At 37.7% G+C, this 24,508-nt stretch overlaps 1 protein-coding gene across 2 annotated transcripts in view; it reads right to left on the reverse strand.

Annotated features, from left to right (window-relative positions):
- The window catches only part of LOC105839730 (intraflagellar transport protein 81 homolog), a 145,206-nt gene that overhangs the window by 90,983 nt on the left and 29,715 nt on the right, over positions 1-24,508 (reverse strand). For both annotated transcript variants that reach the window (XM_036286749.1, XM_036286748.1), the window contains exons 6-7: positions 4,624-4,776; positions 4,251-4,529 (exon numbers count right to left, since the gene is read on the reverse strand). In XM_036286749.1, coding sequence (XP_036142642.1) covers positions 4,251-4,529; positions 4,624-4,776 — 432 coding nt within the window. The remainder of the gene's footprint in view (positions 1-4,250; positions 4,530-4,623; positions 4,777-24,508) is intronic.

A 24,508-nucleotide genomic window follows, 5' to 3' on the forward strand; every position in this document is an offset into this window, starting at 1 on the left:
TTTTTCGAAAAAAACAGCTCTCATTAGATATCGCGCGTCGTGCGTCGCAAAATTGCGCTAATCTGCCGGAGCTCTCAAAGATGTTTAATATCAAACGTCTTTTAGTCATCGGCTATAAAATGACTTTTTGTGGGACATAAGTCGTCTTTTAGTCATCTTTTCGTCGACTATAAGCTCTACTTAAAAGATGTCCATGACGAAAATTTGTCATCTTCTAGACGTCTTTGTGCTGTCTGGAAGCGTATGTTGAAATTTCATGAAACTTTCGATACAGATAGAGATAGATCTGAAACTCATCTAAGCTCTATAAAACTGAATTCTCACGTCTCAAAAACCCAACAACATCATAATCCAAATCATATTGTAACGTGCGCGCCGCAGAAATGAAAGACACTTAAGAACTTTAAAGTAAAGCTTTATTCCAAGCGATTACAAACACGTCCGACAAGACTCAAGACCGAGATTCCACTCGCTTATTGACAAGCGTTGCCAAGAACGTGACAATTGACAACGCTCTCCGGAAAAATCAATACATCGATCGGCTTCGGAACAGCTGAGTCGCAGTCGCGGAGTATACCGGGCGACGCTCGTAACACTGCTCCCCCTCTTCAAGATTGTCGTCCCGACAATCCGGGGAACAGTTTTCTTGTTACTCCAAGAAGGCCCCTTCGGCTTCCAGGACGATTTCCTTGTCCACAACCGGACCACGTCCAACTGAGACGACCCTCTCAGCAAGGGCTTCTCCGGGCACTCTTCCTCCAGCAGAGCTGGCCAGACTCCCACACGGAATTTTCTGCGCCGGCTCCCTTTTCCGTCCCCGTGCTCCTCTCCTGCCGAAAAGCTTCCTTTTCGCCCGATCTTGTATGCTTCTTGCTTCTTTTTTCCGGGTCAGGGGGGGAACTTCCACGGACCCAACGCTCCCTGCCCCCTGCCTCGACATTTGCCCAATGTCCCACGGAAAAACCGTGGTCAAAAAACCGTGGGCGAGGCAGTCTTTTTGATGAAATCTTCTTCTTCCCCTCGAGAAGCAGCCCTCAAGTGTCCGTATTTCTCGGTAAAATTATTGAAAATGAAACAAAAACAAGCAAAACAAGAACAACGTTACGTGCGAAAACAGAGACCCGAGCTCCGCCTGCCGAGCTGGCCCCAGTCAACCCGACAGAATTTAGTTTTCCGATTTCTCCACTTCCGGATACTCCGCACGAAAATTTTCGATGGCCCCACACTGCCAACACTCTTTTCCCCTATCCTCCCCATTCTTTACTAATCCCTTAATTCTCTTTTTTTTCTCCGAAACCCTTTCCTGTTCCGAATAAAAACTTCCGCTCCCCTCTGTTTCTATACGGAAGTTCCCATTCGTTCTCCCCCTTTTCACCGAGAAACTAATTTGATTAAAATATATCAACATCTTTGCTCGTTCAATTGCCACCCTTAAAGATGTAATTCCCTCTACTTGAAGAGAACGCTTTACAAACCCATCGGTTAGCGCGGCGATAAATTGAGAGCAAGCGATTTTATCTCGTATTTCATGTGCGTACTCGGGGTACGCTTTCCGCGAGAGACGTTCTAAATCGGCCCCTAACGTTGCGTAATCCTCCCCGGGATATTGTCTCCGATTCATAAACATCATGTAAAAATTTTGAGTGAGCTCACTCTCCCCGAAACGGAACTCCAACTTTGATCTTAGTTCCTCAAAGGAAATAAAGCCTTCGCTTACGGCTCACGAATCTAACAACGAACGCGTCCTCCCCCGCAAACAAGAGGCTAATACCACCGCTTTTTCCGTCTCACTCCAGCGATTCACACTCGCGATAAGCGAAAATTGGGTCAGGAATTCCCGCAACGGGGCCGTCTCGTCGAAAGTATCAGGCTTAATTTTTATACCGACAAACGTTCGCGCTTCACCTCGCGCATCTTCCCGCCGCACGCCCGCGCCCGCACCGAATGCGTCCCCCCGCCACACGTCCACGTCCGCTCCGGACATACGCAACTCACTGCCCGCGTTTCCGTTTTGCGGAATATTATTCGAAAGACTCAGCTGTATAAAGCGCAGCTCCTCCTCGTGCCGTCGCAGCGTCGTGGCTTGCTCCTCCTCCCTTTGAGCCAGGCTTTTGCGCAGCAACCGCATCTCCTCTAGGAGCGCTTTTACGGTCCCCGGCGTCTCCCGCTCCGAGTTTAGTGCGTCCGTTCCGTCTCCCTCCACAGCGGCAGAAGCGTGGGATTGGGTCACCACAGGGGAACGAGGGATGAACATCTTTGAATTCTCCGCTCTTTCTTGTCTTTTCACTCCGCGCACTTATCACTTAAATCCGCGCGCGTTTCACAGGATCCGACGAACAGATCCCGGACGAGCCCCCAAAAATGTAACGTGCGCGCCGCGGAAATGAAAGACACTTAAGAACTTTAAAGTAAAGCTTTATTCCAAGCGATTACAAACACGTCCGACAAGGCTCGAGACCGAGATTCCACTCGCTTATTTATAACCATATTAAATATATATTCGAAAATCCCGAATTTTTAAATAATGACGGATTGTTTGTAATATTTTGAACAGATTTATTAGATACAGGATATATGTATGTAGCAGTAACATTGCTAGTATATTATATGTATAATAGTGAAGAATGTACGCACAAAACAATTGAAATTATACGAAATAATAATAATTCCAATTAATTTTTTGCAAATTTTTTTGCTGTGATAAAACTGCCGTTTTTTGAGCGATAATTCTTAACTTCTGCGGATGACACGATTAACCTCTACTGTTGCACATCACACGAGGTGACAGTTGGTGACAGTGTGACACGAGAGAAATAAACACACAAGTTAATAATGATGCCAAACTTAGGCAAGTTGCGCAGAAGACGCGGTTTGACTCATTGCGTAAGCAGGTGTAGTCAATCTATTCTATTAATGTATATAGCTCGATAGTGCATAACGCGTTATATAGTTTTAAGTTGAATACCACTAATCGGAGAGAACTACCTTAAAATATTTGTAACGAACCTCCCGTCCAACGGCATCACCGACCGCGCACGGCCCGGCCGAACACCCGCCGCGAAACAGGCACCGGCCCGTCCTAATCTTTTCATAAAGCGTCGAGACGATCTTCGTCTCCACTCCGCGTATTTCCCCGTGCTCTCCCAGCCTCCACGGGAGGGATCAAGCACGGGGAGAGCCGAAGATCTACGAGGATCTCCGATCCTCCACCCGAGCGGGTATAAAAAGCCGCTCCGGTGGAGGTTGCGACACTTCTCGATCCGACCGTGTCCTGGTACTCCGATTTCGCCAGAATACGACCCAGAGAAGCTTCCTGCGAAACCGGTGCTTAGGGTAGAGCGTTCTCTGCCTCAGCCAAGAGTTCTTGACACCGCTCGCATCCGAACTCCTAATTACAATCCGATAGCAGATGGTAAAGCGTCTCCGCCTTCGCCGAGAGTTCTCAGATACGGATTACTCCTTAATTCTAATTACCCGGCTCGATATATCGAGGTGGAGTGTTCTCCGTCTCCCCCGAGAATTCTCAGAATCGACGCCGCTATCCCGACACGCTATACATATAACGCCGAAACATCAAAACACGTTCCGTCTCGCGTCTCGTACTGCGCATCACCGATCTCGGGCACCGGCAATTACCGCCCGCCGCACCGCGCGCCTCACTGCGCCACGAAGCTCGAGCCTCTCAGGGCATTGCCCGCCGGCTTGTCGCCGCACACCGCGACCATCACCAACATACACACGCGACCGGCCAACAACTGTTTCTATCAAGAGACACGTTCTCTAAAGATTTTTTGTAAATACTTGTACATACGTTTTTGAGTTAAAATATATTATAAGTTTTTTTTAATTACACGAAAAACGAGTCTATTGTCTCAGGAACCTTTCCTACACCCGATCCCGGCGAGCTAAAGTCCGCGTAGGAAATACGGTCCGTTACATATTTTTGAAAATATCTTTTATATGTGTGTTGGTGCGCGCGCGCGCGCGCGCGTGTGTGTGTGTGTGTGTGTGTGTGTGTGTGTGTGTGTGTGTGTGTGTGTGTGTGTGTGTGTGTGTGTGTGTGTGTGTGTGTGTGTGTGTGTGAAAGAGAGAGACTTGATAATAAGAAATATTTTTCAACTCCAGAAATACTTTTTAAATACTTCAAAAATATTGTGTGCTGTATGGGTATTTCGAAAATACTTTAGAAACATTTTATAAATATTACAAAAATATTTAGCACTGGCTGGATTAATTTCATTAATACTCACTTTGTATTCTACCAAATCTTGTATATCTTTTAATATCGTATCTAAATTGTTTCTCATAGCCATAATTTTATCTGGACCCAAATAAGAATATTCTTTAACTACCGATAATGCTCTCATTCGATTCTTCTTTGTATTTAACTCAGAAGGAAGCTTCTCTTTTACAATCGCAGATTGCACCGTCAGTTCCTCTGTTAAATGTTGGATTAATATTTGTGATGTAAGTCCAGTACTGTCACGTTTTAACGTATATAATTCACGTTCAACTTGTTGAAGAGAACTCTAGATATAAGAAGAATAAAATCGCAAATAGAATTGAGCAATTAGCTGTGAATTAAATATTCACTTAAAATGTAATCTTTTATAAAAGACATACTTGTAATTCAGAGATAATTTCTTCCTCTTGCTCTTTCTGCGATATTAGATCCCGTTCCTTGTCCCTTTCCATTCGTAACAATCTGCAGGCATCTAATAAATACAGTGCAGGTTCAGCCTTTGATTTGATTTTGCTGATACGCGCTGTAACTGCCTATATTTATAAAAATATCAAATTTTAAATCAGTAAATACTAATATCTAAGTTATTATGAAATTAGATGTAAATTTTTATAAAAGAAATATTTCTTTAGATTTAATAAATGTTTTTAGCAAATATTTTTTTCAAAAAATAAAGAAATTTGTGTAATTGTGCATTAGAATAATTCAAACAAATAAAAGTAAACCAAAAATTTTAATTGATTTTTTAAAGCTTTATACATATATATATAACTTTTTATATATATCAAATACATATAAATAACGAAAACCTTATAAATATACATTCATACCAAAGAGCATCGCAAAATATTACATTGTGTAACAAGTGTCGAAAGTCGACTATTTCTCACAAGGGGGAGTGGACGCAGGAGCCGAAGATGAGTGCGTTTACACGCACAAGTGAGCAATAGCTAATTCGCATAAATTGCACATACTATTTCTTATTACAACTGCGTAGAAAATAGGGGAGGCAAGAAAAGGTTCGAAAGAAAAGGCGTGTAGTTCAGAAGGAAACACGAGAAGTTTTTGAGAGGCGGAACACCCAAAAAACTATGTTACTATAATTTTGAGTAGATTAATTTTTTTGTAGTCCTTCTTTCGCAGTTTGAACGATCTTTAGAGATGTGAGTTTCCTATCATTTTTTGATAATATTTCGGTATTTAATTTCTTGGAATTCAGCTTTACTTACACTAATTAATATGTATTGACTTAATTCTCATTAGATTATTATTGACACTACCACCACATTCTTTTTTTTTTACACAGTCTTCATAAACGCTGTTGTGATTTGATGTCTTTGAGTGACATGAATTATTATAGTTTAGCTAAAGTTTTCGCGAAAGCAACGAAGCATCGGAATTCTGTTTAATAATCTCTAAAAGTTTGTATACGTTATCAATGCGCGTTACCAGATTGCGCGCATGCAAGTGTAGTAACTCTAGTAATTAAGATATTATAAATAAACGTGCAGAAAACTCACACAGAAAAGTATATTGTATTACGAGTGTCGAAAGTCGGCTATTTCCTTCAAGTGCGGAGAGTGGACGCACGAGTCGAAGGCAAGGGTAACAAAGACGAAGGTACAAATAACGATCAAACGTGCAGAGAAAGTCATGCTGAAAACTTTTTCACTACGATTTTTATTAGAGAACGCTATTTATTAGAGAACAAAAATTATGTAATAATGTTAAAGTATGGAGCTGCCGTGTACACGTTGGACGCATGCAGGTGTAGCTACGCGAGAAAGTGCATTTTAGTGGCGAAATAGGAAAAGCGGTAGAGCTGGAAGTAGAGAAGAGTGTGCACAAAGTTGAGGTATACAGTGATTTAAAAAAAAGTAAAGAGATCAGGAAATAAAAAAAATACAGCCGAGAAATGATTGTGAGGAGACGTGCATTGCAAGAAAGATTGGCTTGCGTACGTCGTAAAGGCGCGAAGCGGCGAGAAACCTCAGTGCATGGAGAGAAGCGAGAGGTGTGTAGCACGACAGAAAATAGCAGACGGCGCACGAGTGGAGATACCTGCGGCGGAGGTGGACAGTAGGAGCACCGTGGCTCTCGCACCGGCAGCGGAGCGAGAGCCACGAATATGGGGGAGGAAAGGAAGGCCGACCAACGCTAACAGGCTAGTGAGAGACAAAGCACAACGATGCGGTTCGATTTTAGAGTTTATTAGCGTAAAAAAAAAAGAGGAGAAATCTCACCGGAGAGCGTAGAGTAGAAATTAAGAAGTAACAGAAGTATAGTAAAAAACAGGCAGTCAAACAGTTTGAAGAGAGAGATGCATAAAATAAAAATGGAGGAACAAGTTATAGAGTTAAGAGGATGCTAAACTGCCCATCAAACTTGATTGAGGTCGATAATGCAGAGTCATTATTTATCCTTGTTCATGAAAAAATTTGCTTTAAAATACAAGTTATATAGCTTATACTTACAAATAAATGGTGTCTCGCAGTTTGGAATAGAAGGAATAAGACTATATTTGTCAAATTACGTTTACAAGCCGTAAAAAAACATATTTATGTGATCAAAAATTTTATTCATTTAAGCGCTTTTATTTTTTAAATATCTTTTTTGTACGGCTTGTAATCGTAATTTGACGATTATAATCTTATTCCTTAATCTATTCCGAACCCGGGAACACCATTCATTTGTACGTACATAACTTGTATTTTGAAGCAAATATTTTTATGAACAAATAAACTTTAAAAATTTTTTTGCATTTTTGGTCTTCATCTAATCGTCCCCGGGTTCATTTGTGTATGTACTTTAAAAGTGTAAAAGGATTATCAATTCTGTAAATTCAATTCGAAATTAAGTGATAAATACAGAATGTCGGTAAAACACACGGCTTTAGCATCCTCTTAAGAGAATATGGAAGAGCAGTGGAAAAGCAAAAGTGAGAAGGAGATCATAATAAAACTGTTCAGAGGATGCTAAAGTGATATGAAATATCGACACATCACAAAAACAACGTATCTTTTTATTGGCTTTGCAGATCGCAAAATCTTTTTACGTAGTTAAAATACACACTAAAAACATTTGGGACGATGAATTTTACGAGGAAATCAAACAAAAGTTAGAAATTTAACTTATTTTTGGCTCATGTAGCTGTCACCTGATATACATTTAGCTTGAAATAAAGCCTCTAAAGGCTCGGAGGCATGAAATGACGGTTTCCCAAGAATCGTTGAACATTAACGAATAAAATTGAGGTGATGAAATTATGATTGATTACGTAACAAAAAAGATTTCTTTGTGAAAAGCTTCACGTGTATATTTTTTTTACTCACAACAGAGAAACATGGTGAATAGAGCAGTAATCGTGTTTCTCAGTAGGTGACCGATCGTTTGATAAATGACGTTGCAATCGAAGCGATAAAGCCTTGGAGTACCGAGCGGGGAGCGGGTGGGAGCGGGAAAGTCTCACGATACAAGATTTGCCCGTCCTACGATGCGGGAATTGCAGGGCCGAGGGAGGAGCAAGTACATCTGGATCAGCGTTGCCAGGTGTGGGGATTTTTCCCCACTTTTAGAGAATTTTTAGTGTCAGGGGAAATGGGGAATCCACGAGAAAAGTGGGGAATTTCAAAATTTTAGTCTATTTGTTTTCACTGCACTTCTGAACTAATGCAATAAGTTAGAAAGAAAATATATTTGTTTCGTTCTAACTTATTGCACTAGTTCAGAAGGTCAGTAAAAACGAACAGACCAATTGATAACCACACACCGCGACAACTGAACTGATCCGACCTACTGGACCTTGCTGAGCCTCTAGAGAAGGTTATACATTATACTTACAAGGGAACCTCGCGAACTCAAAAATTCCGATTTTAATGAAACTTGGCATAAATGTAGAGGTGAATACATATATTTATAAATTTTTAGTTGGTGCCCAAAAACGGTTTGAAGGAGTGAAACCACCCTTCAAAGTTGAGGCGATTTTTGCGGGTTTTCGATATATCTCGTAAATTAAACAAAATATAAAAAAATGTTTTATACGAAAGTTTTACAGTATAAGTATCTTTATTTAACTATGCTATTGTTATGAGTGACACACTCATAACGATAAGGTGTCAGTAACACGATGACGTAAGTCGGTCAGCTGCAGTCAGCATCGAGCGCATCGCGCAATCCGCTCGACAATTAGCGCAATGCTCCTTAGACAGCACTTGCTGTCTAAGCAATAATTTGGAATACTGACCGATTTACGCCCTCACGCAATCCTCCCCTTCTTTCGATCCAACTACCGAATTATCGGATATATAAACCGGCGAAAGAAGGTGAGGAGCGGGTCAATCCGAAGTAGACAAACTAAGACTACACACGACACTCTGCTTTGCGGGGTCGTGTATCGCCGAGATAACTTATTGTAAACACACAACCACGACACTCTGCCTTGCGGGGTCGTGGACAACGAGCTAATAGACGCGACACTCTGCCTTGCGGGGTCGCGATCTACCCATTGTAACTGAATACAAGAATAAAAGTGTTCAAGACAAATAACGGTGTATGTGACGAAATACCTTCCTCGCGAGATCTCTGGCAGCAATCCCAAAATCGTACTCACGACGAGGGGTACAACACTATTTATAAAAAAAAAAAAATTTTTTTTTTTTTTTTTTTTTTTGAAAAATAAATAGCGTAGTTAAATGGAAGTATTTATGCTGTAAAACTTTTGTATGAAACATTTTTTAATATTTTGTTTAGTTTACGAGATATATCGAAAAACCGAACAAATCGCCTCAACTTTGAAGGGTTTCACTCCTTTAAACCTTTTTGGGCACCAACAAAAAATTTCTAAATTCATGTATTCACCCCCTCTACATTTATGCCAAGTTTCATTAAAATCTGAATTTTCGAGTTCGCGAGGTTCCCTTGTTAGTCTTGTTTTGATTATTGCTATGTTGTAATATGTAATTTATATTTATTATCTCAGTTCTTTCTCGTTTTCAACTTTCGTTGAGATGTCGGAATCGGATACTAACATTGACAATGTCAGTGGCAGTAGGCTAGCAATCTAACAAGAATAGAAAATATTCTCATAAATTCCGTGAAGAATGGAAGACGAAATATACATGGATTGAAGTCAGCAAGAACGGAGCCCACTATTTCTTTTGTAAAGCGTGTGCCAGTGATTACTTGGCAGGAATTTCAGCAATTCGTAAACACTAGAATTCCAACAAACACAAAAGTAAATAAAATAGAATGAAACTTTATTTAGTTAAAGCTATCATTACTTAAGTCTTTAAATTTTAATTTATGGATTTTTATTATTTTTTTTTTTATTGTAGGTAATTACAAATTAATGAAATTCCAAGTTTCTGTTTTACAAATGCCAGCTGTATCATTGTTTAAAACCAAAGAATAGCAGCTTAAAATTTCTGAATTGGCATCGTTTGTCGCCGAGCACATCATATCTTTTAATGTAGCTGACCATTGATAAATATTGTGCGTAACCTTCCTTCCGATTCAGCCTTCCTGAAAGATGTGTCATGCAACTGCACGAAGTGCATTACTTTAGTTCAGAATGTACTTGGCAAAGAAGGCCTCCAAAATCAGATAATGATGATGAAAGAAAAAAATTTTTCAATCATTATTGGTGAGTCAACTGTTGCTTCAATCAAGAGTTTGGCAATCTATGTAAGGTATGTTAACTATTAACCTAAGGATTATTTTTTGCATTTGTTGCCTGTTCCTGAAACGAATGCAACTACCTTACACAGCACATTGATCGCATTTTTCCACGAACGTGAAATAGATTATAAATAAGAAATGGTTGGTTTTGCTGATGAGCAAGCGTAATAATAGGCCACCATCATTCAGTACAAACGTTACTGAAGAGGGATATTCCCGATTTGAAGGTTTTCAAATGTACTCGTATTTGCCACTCATTGGCTTTATGTGCTTCACAAACCTGCACGAAATTACCAAGAACTCTTAAGACACTGTTGCGCGAAATTTATTCGTACTTTAAGTACAGTTATAAAAAATCAGCCAGTTTAAAGAGTTTCAAGAGTTTGTAGAAGCACGCCTTCTACAAACTCTTGAATTGAACAAAATTTTGCATCCATCCCAACTCGATGGTTGTCTTTGTACTCTTCGATAAAAAGAATTTTGGAGCAGTACAACGCTTTGATTCTTTTTTTCAGAATGGCAGCCTTCGAAGAGAAAAACTAGCAAACTGAACACATTTTTGATAAACCGACCTTTCAATGAAGCTTACATTTCAGTTTTTAAAGTTTATGTTGCCCTTTTTTTGTGATTTCAACTTGTTCCAGGTCAAGTCATTTCAGTTGCATAATATATATCAATTCATGTATACCACATATGTTACAATATTAGAATTTTTTACAAAACCTGACTTAATTAAAGTAGACCCTCTTGGAATAAATGATAATGACCCCCAAAATTACCTGCCGTTGGATGAAAGGATGGGTTGCAATAAGGCCGTTTTTTGGCCCCTCACCAAATAACACGAAACTTCGTGATTTTGTTGTTCATGATGAGACTCATTAATACCCCAAGTGGTTTCCTAAAGAAACAAGTGGTTACTGTAAAATGACAGTTTGAAAGTTTGCATTTTACATGGGATTTACGCTATTGACGTGTTTGACAGTTTATTTAACCTTGTTCTAAGGCGTGACTGTTCACCATACTTTTCCAAAAATTGCCTCAGGGTATCATATTTAAGATATAAAATCTACAAACAAATGTATCTATGAGAAGAAGATAACCTAACGCTTCAAAGTAAGCAGTAGCGCGCTACTCGTGTATCGCAGCTACACATAAAGATACTTACCTTACCAAAAATATTCAGAATTTCACCTGAATATTTTTAGTAAAGTAACCGGTACGAATATATGGAACCCTGGTAATTTTCTATTTTGCTGTTCTTATTATATTTGCTATTAGACGACACAAGTGATTACTGTGTATTCTAATGCATATATATAGGTAGAAAAAATAATTCTTTCTCAAAAAAGTTATTCCATTTTGAACCTTTCTCAACCGAACCCAGAGGCACGAACGTGGACGTAGCGGTTGTTGCCTCTTTCCATTTTTTGTTTTTTTTTTTGTTTTTATTTTGTTTTTCAAGAGCGCAAAGAACAATTTTAGTTCTTAATGCGATTTTGTTTTGAGCCTACGCATAGTCGTCCTAACGAGTCAAAATAACTGATCAAATTATAAAAAAATAATAAAATCAGGTGAAAATTAAGTGAAAAATAATCAGATTGTAATAAAAAGAAATATATTACACCAAAAATCAATTGAAAGAATCGTCTGAATATTTTTGGTAAGGTAAGTATTTTTATGTATGACTGCGGCACACACGAGTACCGTACTACTGCTTACTTTGAAGCGTTAGGTTACCTTCTTCTCATAGATGCATTTGTTGGTTTTTATATTTTAATATGATGTCCTGAGACAGTTTTTGGAAAAGTATGGTGAACAGTCACGCCTTAGAACATAGTTAAATAAACTGCCAAACACATCAATAGCGTAAATCCCATGTAAAATAAAAACTTTCAAACTGTTATTTTACAATAACCATTTGTTTCTTCAGGAAACCACTCGGGGGATTAATTAAATTAAAAGAGTCCCATCATAAACAACAAAATCACGAAGTTTTGTGTTATTTGGTGAGGGGTCAAAAAACGGCCTTATTGCAACCCATCCTTTACCTTGGTGTGGAAGTGATGGCGGTCCTTATACACAGTAGTTGCAATATGAACGCGGAGTGATTAGTTGTTTTTAAAACAAACTGCCTACACTTTTACATTGAGACTTTAAACCAAATCAACAAACGGTTCCCATTTCACTCAGAATTTTGTAAGGATTTGAAGGAATTAGATTTTCTTAATCTTGCAAACATATCAGGCACTAAGACCATAGTTGCAGTAGCAAAGTTTTTCAAAAATTTTGTTACTGATATAAACCTCTTACAAGGGAACTGACGGAAGTGTCCCTCACCGATTATAATGCGCTTTGGATATGTTATAGAACATAAAATAATATTAGACCCATATTTTTTTTAGCGGCGTATCTCGACGTTTAGGGGTTGAAACCACTCCTCGAAAATAACGCATTTTTTTGTTTTTGACAAATATCTTTGAAAATATGAGGTTTATGAAAAAATGTTCTATACAAAAGTTTTATGGCATTTTATACTCTTTACAATGGTGTATTCATATTTTCAAAAATTTCAAATTTCTAATTTACCCTAACCCCCACTCCCTTTTTTGGCAACATTTTGAAAATTTTGTAAGGACAAAAATTAAAGAGCATTAAAAGCCGAATCCATTCATATATAATAACATATGGGTTCCACTATTTCCAATTATTGGCAAAACGAGATGGTAATCTCGTACCGCGTTAGAAATAGTGTTGCGTTATTGCTTTAGTCGCGTTACACTCAATAATTGCCTCTTCTGCATATAATTTTATATTAAAACATAAAACGGATTAATCTTAATTACATAACACCGGACGTATTGCATGATATGAAGCACAAATGCATATATACTATATAACAAAAGTAACATATATGCGTATGTGTACGGTATTGCAAGAATTAAAATAAGAATTAAAATAGAGATGATTTTACTTCTGCAAGCACAAGTATATTTTAAAAAATATCATATCCGAGGTGGCGTTTGCACAAAGATTAATCAGTTCAATTAGTGTTAAAAATAGTACAAAGGAAAATAGTTCTGATTATCACATGCATATTAATATATATATTCTGCATGCTACATTTATTCGCCCGTGTCGCATGCAATATCCGTGTCGTGTGCAAAATGTAAGAAAGATAGAATTATGATGAGTGAGAAGACGGGATACCGATTGGCCGGTGTCCAATATCCGTTTCACTCGCACTCAAGCAAGAGACGTCATTAGTATCGAGTGCGAGTGAAACAGATGTTGGACACCGGCGAATCGGTATCACGTCTTCTTACTTAACATAACTCTATCCTTCTTGAGCGTGCGACGTTGGTGAAGGATGTAACACCGACGCGATCCCCACTTTTTTTGCTCCTCCCTGTTTTCACTTCATCGCGCGCCTAGCACACGTACGGTGCTTCGTGTATGTGGGTGATCGCCGCGCTGGACTCTGAGAAACACCATTTCTGCCGGTTACATCCGTGTCGTGTGCAAAAGTACATCCGTATAAATGTATATAAACATAACGGGAATCTGCCTTTCCAGCTCGTAGTTGGTAATGTGAACAAGTATATTAGATAGTGTATTGTCAAAAGTATTGTTCTTTTGTGAACATGTAAATATCTGTTTTTAATTTGTATTACTTTTTACTCTTTTGTTGTTCTTTACTTTAATATTATTGAAATTATAAAAATACGTTAAATTATTACTATATATGCATATAATGCAACATAATAATATATGGAAAACAGAAACAAATGGAGCAAGAATTAAAATACCAGTTAGCGTAAAAGCCTCGATTACTGTGCCTCGACCAATTACTGTGCCCCTGGTTTTATTTTTGCTTTTAAAAAATTCTGAGAATATATATTCGATAAAGTAAATAATTTTCGCAAAGTACAAACTGTATTTTACACATTAAAAAAGGAATTGTATAATTTTCTTGTTATAATGATATAAAAAATTAAATTTAAATTTTATGTTAGTCGAATTGGTGGTTTTCTTACCTTTCGTTTATTGAAATACTTAAGACATTACGTGTATAAAGAATTATAAGTACCTATATAATTGAGATATATATTTAATATTTCAGCATGCTTCAATTTAATCCATATAATGTGATATTCTTACTTATGATAACCGTCAATGGTATGGATTATCCGAATACTCCGATAGCTTCGCAGAAAAGATAAATGAATGTAAAAATTGAACATATGCTATTGGAAGTAAAAAATAATGAGCGATTTCAATTTGAAGAGGAAGAAACTTTAGATTTTTACGATGAGTTTGAGGTTCCAGAAACAGAAAAAGTGGATTTATTAAAGGCGGAAGAGAAAATCTATATTCCAGAAGAAGTGATTTGCGATTCAGTTGAAGAAACAATATCAACTGACTATAAAAGGCAATACTGTGGAATACTGAAAAAGCGGTAAGACAAAACCAAGATCGCTTTAAGGAGCTAGGCAAAAATTTAAAAAAGTTACATCGATACGACAATTACGACGATGGGAAAACCAAATCATTTAAGATGGTAGTAGGCTGGAAAAATTAAAAAAAATTTCTGGGTACACATTAGACCATTTTAATGAAAAATCATCATTCACTTGAAAGAAAAATCATCATTCATGACATTGACATCGCTCGACGGGCTTCTCGAGCACAAGAAATAGAAAATGCGGCAGAATTCAAAGCTTCAGAGAGATGGGTACAAAAATTAAAAAAAAACACATAATATTGTGTCTAGAAAAATAACAAAATTTGTTACAAAAAGGTCTCTACTATCAAAAACTGATTTAGAAAATAAATGCGATACATTTATTACAAATGTAAAATATTATATTAATTGATACAGTGTGGAAAATATTCATAATTCAGATCAGAGTGGATTTCAGTTAGAATTTTATTCTGATCGTACTTTAGCTCCAAAAGGTATTAAAAACGTAGAATCTGTAGTACAGTCTATATCAGCAACCACGCATAGCTATACAATTCAACCGACTATTTCGACTGATGGCAGATTATTATCACTTCTTTTTATAATATTAAAGGAAATTACAGGAACATTTGGTCCGAGAGTACAAGAAACATCATTCAACGCGCCTAATATCTTCGTTACGGCTTCAAAAATCAGGCAAATTAACATCAAATCATGTTAAAACTTGGCTAAAGGAAGTATTTTTTCCGAATGTCGGGCCACAATCAGTATTGTTGTCAGATTCGTAGACGTTAGATCAATCCGTATACGGATTTCAGTCGAAAAATTTTATGAAATACTTCTCTGATACTATTATGTTGTTGGATTTGGCTTTAGATCTTTATAATAGAAATAATATATTGAAATTACAATCATTAGCACACAATCAATTCTCGTCGCCTAGATTTCAAAATGTATTAAAATATGCGTGGACTAAAAGTGGATACAGAATGTATACGATGAATACCTGCAGGCTATACCGATAGAATTTGAAACACCAGTAGACTTTTGTTTTAAAAAGAATTCTAAAGTAAAATGCGATCTTTGTGGCGAAATAACCATAATAACTTGTTTTTGGTGTAGAAAATTGCTTTGTATAACACATTTTTTCCATGAACATCATCTTTGTAATACATATGTGCCATAAATGGAAGACATATATTGTTCGCGAGTGCGTGAATGAGAGGAAGATGGAGGCAAATCAGTATTCAGATGAGTACAATATACGTTATATTTAAAATTGTCACAATTCTCAAATGTTACAGAGTGATTACAACTAAGTCTTTCTAATTAGGCACGCACTGGTTTACGCTGACTCGACCTTTTTTTTGATTCTCACGGCAGCCCGCTTTCAGGAGCTATCTCGATGGCAGACAAAGAACAAATGCTGGCCGAGAGTTTTTCCATGGTTCCTTAGGCGGAGTGACGAAAGGCCTCCCACCGCTTCTCCCTTTTTCAAATCACGAAAAGAGCCGAAATTTTGAAGAAGTCCTGGGAAACGGTCGCGATTTGCGGGCTCCGGGGCTTCCACTCGCGGTGACGCGCTCTCGCCATGCGCGCAACGATTCTCTGGCTTAATTGGCCCGCACGTCATGAGAGCCGCTTCACGCGACGAAACGTGCTACCGGGCGCTCGGTAACAAGCGATTTTTGGAGGTGTTTGTTGTGCAGGCAGCACGGGTCCGCTCTCGACTTGCAAAACAATGTGAATCTAAGTAAAAAATCTAAAGAGATCAAACCCATGCTGCCAGCCTGAGATTACAAGGCCAACCGAACCTAAATGTCACAGAATTTATTCTGACTTTCGAACATATATAAACAAATTCTGTATTGATTTCTTTAAAAAGGATGTGTTTCTAGATTATTAACACTGGTAAGATTTTAGCAGTTTTCCTTACCCATACAACAAATATTGATATTCTTTTATCAATATTTGCCTCTGCCTAATAAAAATTTTTATTGTTATTAAAATTATGTTTGTAACAATTATTCCAACCCCTCTTTTCCCTTTTCTTTTATTCTTTCTTTCATTTTTCCTTCATAATAGTTTCTAATTAAAATTTCAAACTTATTAATTTAAATTATATTATATTATTTTTATTATCAAAGTGTACTATGTGCATATAGTGTAAATAACATTATTATGCAAATAGTTATTGCAGTTTATATTTTATACTTTTCTCTTGATATGATATTTTGTTATATTATATTTGTATTTTTCAATATTGGACACGGACATGATTGCACACGGACCCAAATGCGCACCGACCCGATTGCACACCGACCCGATTGCGCACGGACCCGATTGCACACGGACTTGATTGCGCACTGACCTGTTTGCACACGGACCCGAATGCGCACCGACCCGATTGCACACGACCTGATTGCACACGACCCGTTTGCACACGGACCCGATTAGACACAGACTCGATTGGACACAGACCCGATTGGACACGGACTCGATTAGACACAGTCTCGATTGCACACCATCCCGATCGGACACAATCTCGATTGGACATGGATTCGATTGAACACAAACTCGATTGGACACGGACCCAATTGGACATGGATCCGATTGCACACGGACCCGATTGCGTACCGACCAATTGCACACAACTCGTTTGCACACGGACCCGATTGCGCACCGACCCAATTGCACGCGACCCGTTTGCACACGGACCCGATTGCACACAGACCAAATTGCACACGACACGATTCCGTATCGCAGAATAATGCAAAAACAATTTAGATAGCACAGAAAATTTTTATAAATATTTTACGAATTTATTTTTAAAAAACATTTTTTTAAAGTTATATAATTGTTTTTCATAAATTGTTTAGAAATAATACAAAAATTATTATTAACAATATATAAAATATATTTTTAAAATGTACTGCAAAATATTTATGGTATATAAATTCGAAATATTTTTTATATTTTTGGATTATAATAGCATAAATATTTTTTGTAATATTTTCATAAATATTTATCATAATTTTTTTATACTTGGCAAACTCAGACATAAAAATACATACAAAATATTTATTATAATATTTTTCTTTCTTATATATATTTTATAGTCGCAAACCATGTGGTGCAGAAAATGCTTTGTGTACATACACACATACACACACACACGGGGAATGCAAGGAGGGCTTCGTCCCCCTCCCGCACCCAACTCGTCCAAGTCGCTAACCATGTACTATCTGCAATGCGGAATCGTATCGTGTGCAATCGGGTCCGTGTGCAATCGGGTCCGTGTGCAATCGGGTCGGTGCGCATTCGGGTCGGTGTGCAATCGGGTCCGTGTGCAATCGGGTCCGTGTCCAATCGGATCCGTTTCCAATCATGTCTGTGTCCAATAGGGACTGTGTCCAATCGGGACGGTGTGCAATCGAGATTGTGTCCAATGAAGTCCGTGTCCAATCGGGTCCGTGTGCAATCGGATCCATGTGCAAACGGGTCGGTGCGCAATCGGGTCCGTGTGCAATCGGGTCGGTGTACAATCGGGTCCGTGTCCAATCGAGTTCGTATCCGATCGAGTCCGTGTCCAATCGGGAAATACTACTGTGTCCAATCGCTTATGTGCGCAATCGGGACAGTCCCAAAAAAAAAAAAATATATATATACATATAATATACTAAATATTTGAAATTATTATAATGTAGGATGTAAAAATGTAACTTATAATTAAAAATATTTTTAAAAAATTACATTTAAAAATTATTACAATGAAAAAGAAAAAAATAACATATATTAAAAAAACATATATAATATAAATATCTAAAGTTATTCAATTAACTATAATATTGAGATGCATTAAATTTTAAAGAAAATTGTTTTAAAAAATGATAATCTTAAAATTAAATGCTATATACATCAAATACAGGGACTATGTACTGGTTCCTTTTTTTCTATTTTAGGGGTGTCAATCTGACCAATAATAATATCCCATTCATAGATCCCTATGTCTGCTTTTTCAGGCCACCTCCAACATTTTGACCCCTTCACCATGCATTTACTTTTGCACCCTCAGGCGAAATTTCAATAATTTGTCCAGGATATTCCCTCTTATTATAATTAATTATGACAAAATCATTAATGAAATATTCATTTATTTCTAGTTTTCTAATTTTGGATAGGGGGGGTGTCTCAATTTCATCTTCTTCAGCAGAAGGAGATTCTTCGTCTGAAGTCTCTGGTTTTGGATTTTGTACTTTATTCTTTCTTTTCTTTCCTTTTTCATTTTCCCTGTCTTGAAACAATTTCTGTTCCGTCTTTTTTTCAATTTCTTGAATTCTATTCTTTTCAGAGGAATCTGTATAAACCCTTGATTTTCTAGCATTTCTTTTTGGATTCACAGCCAAGTGATCAAGATACAGGTAAGATCGAATCTGTTCAGGTGTTAATTTTAATTCCCTCCTGGATGTGGTAGCTGGTGGCTGTGATCTGGGCTGGAGTGAGTGAGAGGCATTCTCCATTTCACATCCTGTTAATGTGTCCAAAGTCGATGCTTCTGATGGGGTAACTCCTATAGAAACCTCACTGGCTTTAAAATCTGCATCGCTGAGAATCATTGTATTTACAAGCCACAAACCAGTTTTCTTGACTGAACTTATTATATTCGCAAGAGTAAAAGACGCAATTAGTGCTGTTTTTGTTAACGATGCAATCTCCCTAATTGTAATTCTTCTTCCAGGATTCGAGATGTAATGATCATGAAATGCTTTTGCACATGCTGCTTTGAATGGGAAATAGACACCAACATCCAGAGGCTGCAGCCGATGTGTAGTATGAGGCGGAAATGACATTAGCATAATTCCATTTTCGCGACACCTGTTTATTACTTCCAAACTTACATGAAAATCATGGTTATCTAGAAGTAGTAAGATTTTATCTTCCTGACTTGGCTTAGCAAATTTTATTATATGTTCCAACATTACAGGAAATATATCCCGTGTCATCCAACCATTTTTACTCCCCAGAGCTGAGGAATCTGGGTATGCATCCCTTAGGTATTCATCTGGGTTCCGAATCCTTGGAAAAACATAACAAGGTGGTAAAAACCCACCAGCTGCATTAATAATGCCTACAATGTCACCAGTTCACCTCTTTCTGTGGAAGTCGCAATTCCTACTTGCTTCTTTCCCTTTTCCGCAACTATTTTGACCGGTTTCATTACTGTTGTTACACCACATTCGTCAATATTAAGAATACGACTGGCTGTAAATCGACCCTTTTGCAACACATCAGCATATTTATTGAAAAAGTTATCTGTTGCCATTTTATTGAAACCTTGGCTCGAGTAAGGCTTGTACTTTCAGGTTTCCTTAGAGACAAGTCCTTCTGTCTAGATATAAACCCCCTTATCCACTTTATACTAGCCATTGAATCTTTCCACCAATTCTGTGGCATGTTCTTTTGTAAAGCTAAAGCATATTCAAACGCTAATTTCTGGATTTGTATATACGATAATCCATAATGGAGGTCTGAACATTTGTTTACATACGTAGCCAATTTCTCCTCTTCCAACACTGTAAATATTTGCCTTGTAGCATATTTATTGCTGAATACGGGTTCATCTGCTTCACTTTCTTGCCACGAGTCTTCCGCTTTTCTCAAGTCTTCTTTTGAAGACTGGTTGACTATTTTCTTTATTCTGCTTTGCAAAGTCTGGCGTTTAATTTCATAGAATTCATCGGCCCCTTTAATGCTTCTTTTATTTTCAAAAATATCAATTAGTGCCTTTTTTATAGCATTCTCATTTAATGAAGCTCTGTCCGTCTTCTTATGATATGTACGTGGCATCTGAAATGAAGTTTAGGCTAAGGGGATGGCTATTATTAAATAAAATTATTAGCCATAGTTGTTAACTTCATACTAAAAATCATCAACGATGTATTAACATTTTCTTCTATTTAATTGAGCATATAAACTTATTATTAAAATAATCCGGAATATATCCCACACAGCACACTTTATCCTGAGGATATCCCAAATTATCCCAAATTATCCCAGACAGACGAAGGCGATCCCACGGATATCTCAATGAGTAGCTCCCGGAATATCCTACAAAAATATCTTAAAATATCGTAAAATATCTTAAGATATTATATGATATCCTATTAATATATTTCGATATCCCCAAAAAATATCTTAAAATATTATAAGATATTGTAAGATATTCTATAATATCTTACGATATCCTATTACATCCAGATAATATCCCATCATATCTTTTATCTCTACAATTAATAGAGCGTAAATCAAGTGTAAAGGAAAAGTGAATTATAATGTAATAAAAGAGTGACAAAAGCGTTAATTAAATCTCTAAAAAAAGTAAATTAAAACAGAACATAAAGAAAGTACACTTATCGAAACAATGTGGTATATATTAATAATACTAAAAAATTATAAAAAATGACATTAAAAAATTTTTTTGATTTTATACAAACAGAGCAAAAACAAGCTTTTTAATAAGTTATTCCACATGCTATTTTGGGGAGTGTCCCAGATGCGCACAGTAATAAACGGACACAGCACGCTGAGTGAAACGGACACAGTAACAAACGGACACAGACCAAACGGACACAGTAATAAACGGACATAGTAACAAACGGACACAGACCAAATGCGCACAGAGCGAAACGGACACAGTAACAAACGGACACAGACGAAATGCGCACAGAGCGAAACGGACACAGTGCGAAACGGACACAGACCAAATGCGCACGGACCAAATGCACACGGACCAAATGCGCACACTGCACATGCGCACACTGCACGTGCGCACGGACCAAATGCAATCCATGTACACTGGAACCCCGTGTTAGCGGACTGTTCGGGGCTTTAGTCCGCTAACGCGGGGTTATCTCCTATTGCTTGGTTTCACTCCCACTCCGTGAAATACGCGACTGCATTGCTCATTGCTATCCCCCACACACGCTACTCATGTGGGCCGAGTGCATATGGAGGGGATAGTTTCCGCTAACGCGGAGTACGCTAACGCGGGGTTCCAGTGTACATTGCAAGCAGAGTAAAGTCCACATAGGTTAGCGACTTGGACGGGGTGGGTGCGGGAAGGGAGCCGAAGGCCTCCCTTGCACCCCCCCGTGTGTGTGTGTGTGTGTGTGTGTGTGTGTGTGTGTGTGTGTGTGTGTGTGTGTGCGCGCGCGCGCGCGCGCGCGTGCAAAGCATTCACTGTATCACATGGGTTTACGACTTTCCGTGTATGCATTTGGTCCGTGCGCATGTGCAGTGTGCGCATTTGGTCTATGTCCGTTTCGCACTGTGTCCGTTTCGCTCTGTGCGCATTTGGTCTGTGTCCGTTTCGCACTGTGTCCGTTTCGCTCTGTGGGCGTTTGGTCTGTGTCCGTTTCGCACTATGTCCGTTTCGCTCTGTGCGCATTTGGTCTGTGTCCGTTTGTTACTGTGTCCGTTTCGCACTGTGTCCGTTTGTTACTGTGTCCGTTTCGCACTGTGTCCGTTTATTACTGTGTCCGTTTGGTCTGTGTCCGTTTGTTACTGTGTCCGTTTCACTCAGCTTGCTGTGTCCGTTTATTACTGTGCGCATCTGGGACTCACTCCTATTTTGCACGCATATGTAAAAATGAGTAAAAAACTAAAACATCATATTTATTCATAAAAATATAAATTAACTATACATATTTCATCCTTTTTATAACATTTATTGTAATGATCTATAACAAATATGTATGCATAAACAAGAAGTGTTCATGGATTATCACGTGGCGTTAGGATGCGTACGGTCTTCGAAGTCAAGCAACGTCGGCGATGGTTGACACTTGGATAGGTGACCGTTTTTTCAGATATAGAGATTAAACATGCTTTAACGGGTACGACTGTGACTTGACTGAAACATGTTATTATCCTTCTTCTTACAAGATTACCGTAAAAATAATTAGAATTTTTTATTTTTTGTTCAAGTTTTTTTCAATTCTTAGAAACTCTCAAAAATATTTAGAAATATTCAAAAATTTTCTAAATTAATCAAAATTTTTCATTTGTAAAGTTTTTCCGAGAAACGTTGCAATTTTTATAAAAAATCGGAATAGTTATCAGAAATTCTGAAAAAAATTTTTTAAATTCTGACAAATTTTTTCACTAGGGTATATTACTCAGGATATCCCTTGGACATCCTCTGGATATCGTTTGAGATATCTACAGGATGTCAAATCGGTGGACATTTGTGCATCTCTTGGATATCCTTTGGATATCGCAGACGGTCCACAGATATCCAACGATATCCCAAAATGACATCTCAGGGACATCCCTAGGATGAAGTATGCTGTATGGGATGTAACTCGGCATTTAATATGACAATCATTTACATGGTATTCGGCATTCGTACATTCGTACATTCGGCATGGGATAGAATCGGCATGCTGAATGTAGCCCACCCTGGTTACTTTATAAAAACATTTTACTGTTTGGAAATATGTGAGGTTATGTTTACAACCAAGCACAATTTAGAAGCCATACATTACAGTGAATTTGTATTAAAAAATTTGAGAAATTTAAATTAATATTTGAATTGATAGAGTAACAATAGAAATCACTTTGAAATCTTATCTTTTTGTTGAAAAAATTTCAGTTCGTTTTATTTTCAGTAATAGCTATCACAATCGATCTAATATTTCTCTCAACTGATTCTCCGAGATGATACCAATGTCACATTCCGATTTTAATGTCCGTTTTGGGTCAATACATTTAAGTAATTTACCCGGGGATGGACAAGTTTGTGAGAAAATTAATCTTCACCAAAAAGATAACAAATTTTTTGAATTTGATAGCGAGGATCTGTTTTCTTGATATTTATAAAACGAGGAAAATTAATTTCAAAATCAAAACTCTTGAGTTTATATTTATTTTGTTCTGAAGGTTTTTCAGAAGATTTGGTCAAAAGTTTATCTAATTCGGTTATTAATATCAGAGGATCGCGATTTGAGATTATTGCTTAATTAATTTGATATCTCAATCTTTTAATTCTCACACGTTTACCATCCTTTTTGGGCATTAAATATTTAGAGATAGATTTAAATTTAAAATTCTCTGTTGCCACACCTGAGGAAGAGTCAGGATTCGGGTGATCTATTGCCACTTAAATGGCAGCGACAGAATTTGAAAGAAACGTAAAATGATCTTGAAAGAGAAATCAAGTTAATTACCTTTATTCCGAAAATCTGATTTCAAAACAAACCCTATGGTTTAAAACCTGAGTGATGCTACAGGCTAACTGCAGATCAAGAAACTCGTTCGGTAAACTAAGATTTAAAAGTTCCGACAAAGATCAAAACTAAACTGTACTGAGCTGAACAAAAACTCTGCTTAAGCGTTTTGATTCCCTTATATATACTTAATTTCCCTCTACCTTTTCCTCTACGCAAGCTTAATTCTTAGTGGAGGAGGAAGGTTTTGTTTCAGATTGTAACCCTATGCTCTATCGATTTTGATTCCGATATCAACCCCCGCCTGGTATCATCAGTAATTGAATAAGAAATCAATATTCATGCATTCTAATATTAAGATTCAGTTTAAAATAATTATTGCAATTTAAGTTTTAATGTTTCCGCGTACGTTACACCAATCTTACAAATAGAAATAATACAAAAATTCCCTCTATGAATACTTAAAATGACGCATGCCGAAACTTTCCCATTGCTGAAACTATCCCAGGTAGAACACAGAAGTCACAATAATGTCATTTGTCACTTGATGACATCATGATGATGTCATAAGAGTACCTTTTATGTACTTATAAGTGACAAATAAAATCACAATGACATCATTATGATGTTATTGTGATCTTGTGTTCTACCTGGTATTCCGTCCTCCCCTAACACACAATATTGAACAGGCACATAACACGTCCCCTGCCTTCACACACACACACACACACACACACACACACACACACACACACACGCACGCACGCACGCACGCACGCACGCAAGCACGCACGCACGCGCAATGTGCAAAATCCGACCGGCACTTCCACGTGCACATTGGGTACATAAATGACGCTAACGTCGGCGATAAGCGTCATTTAAAAAAAATGTAAGGTTGAC

Source organism: Monomorium pharaonis, chromosome 5 (assembly GCF_013373865.1).
Source record: "Monomorium pharaonis isolate MP-MQ-018 chromosome 5, ASM1337386v2, whole genome shotgun sequence".
In the NCBI taxonomy this organism is placed as follows: Eukaryota; Metazoa; Arthropoda; class Insecta; order Hymenoptera; family Formicidae; genus Monomorium; species Monomorium pharaonis.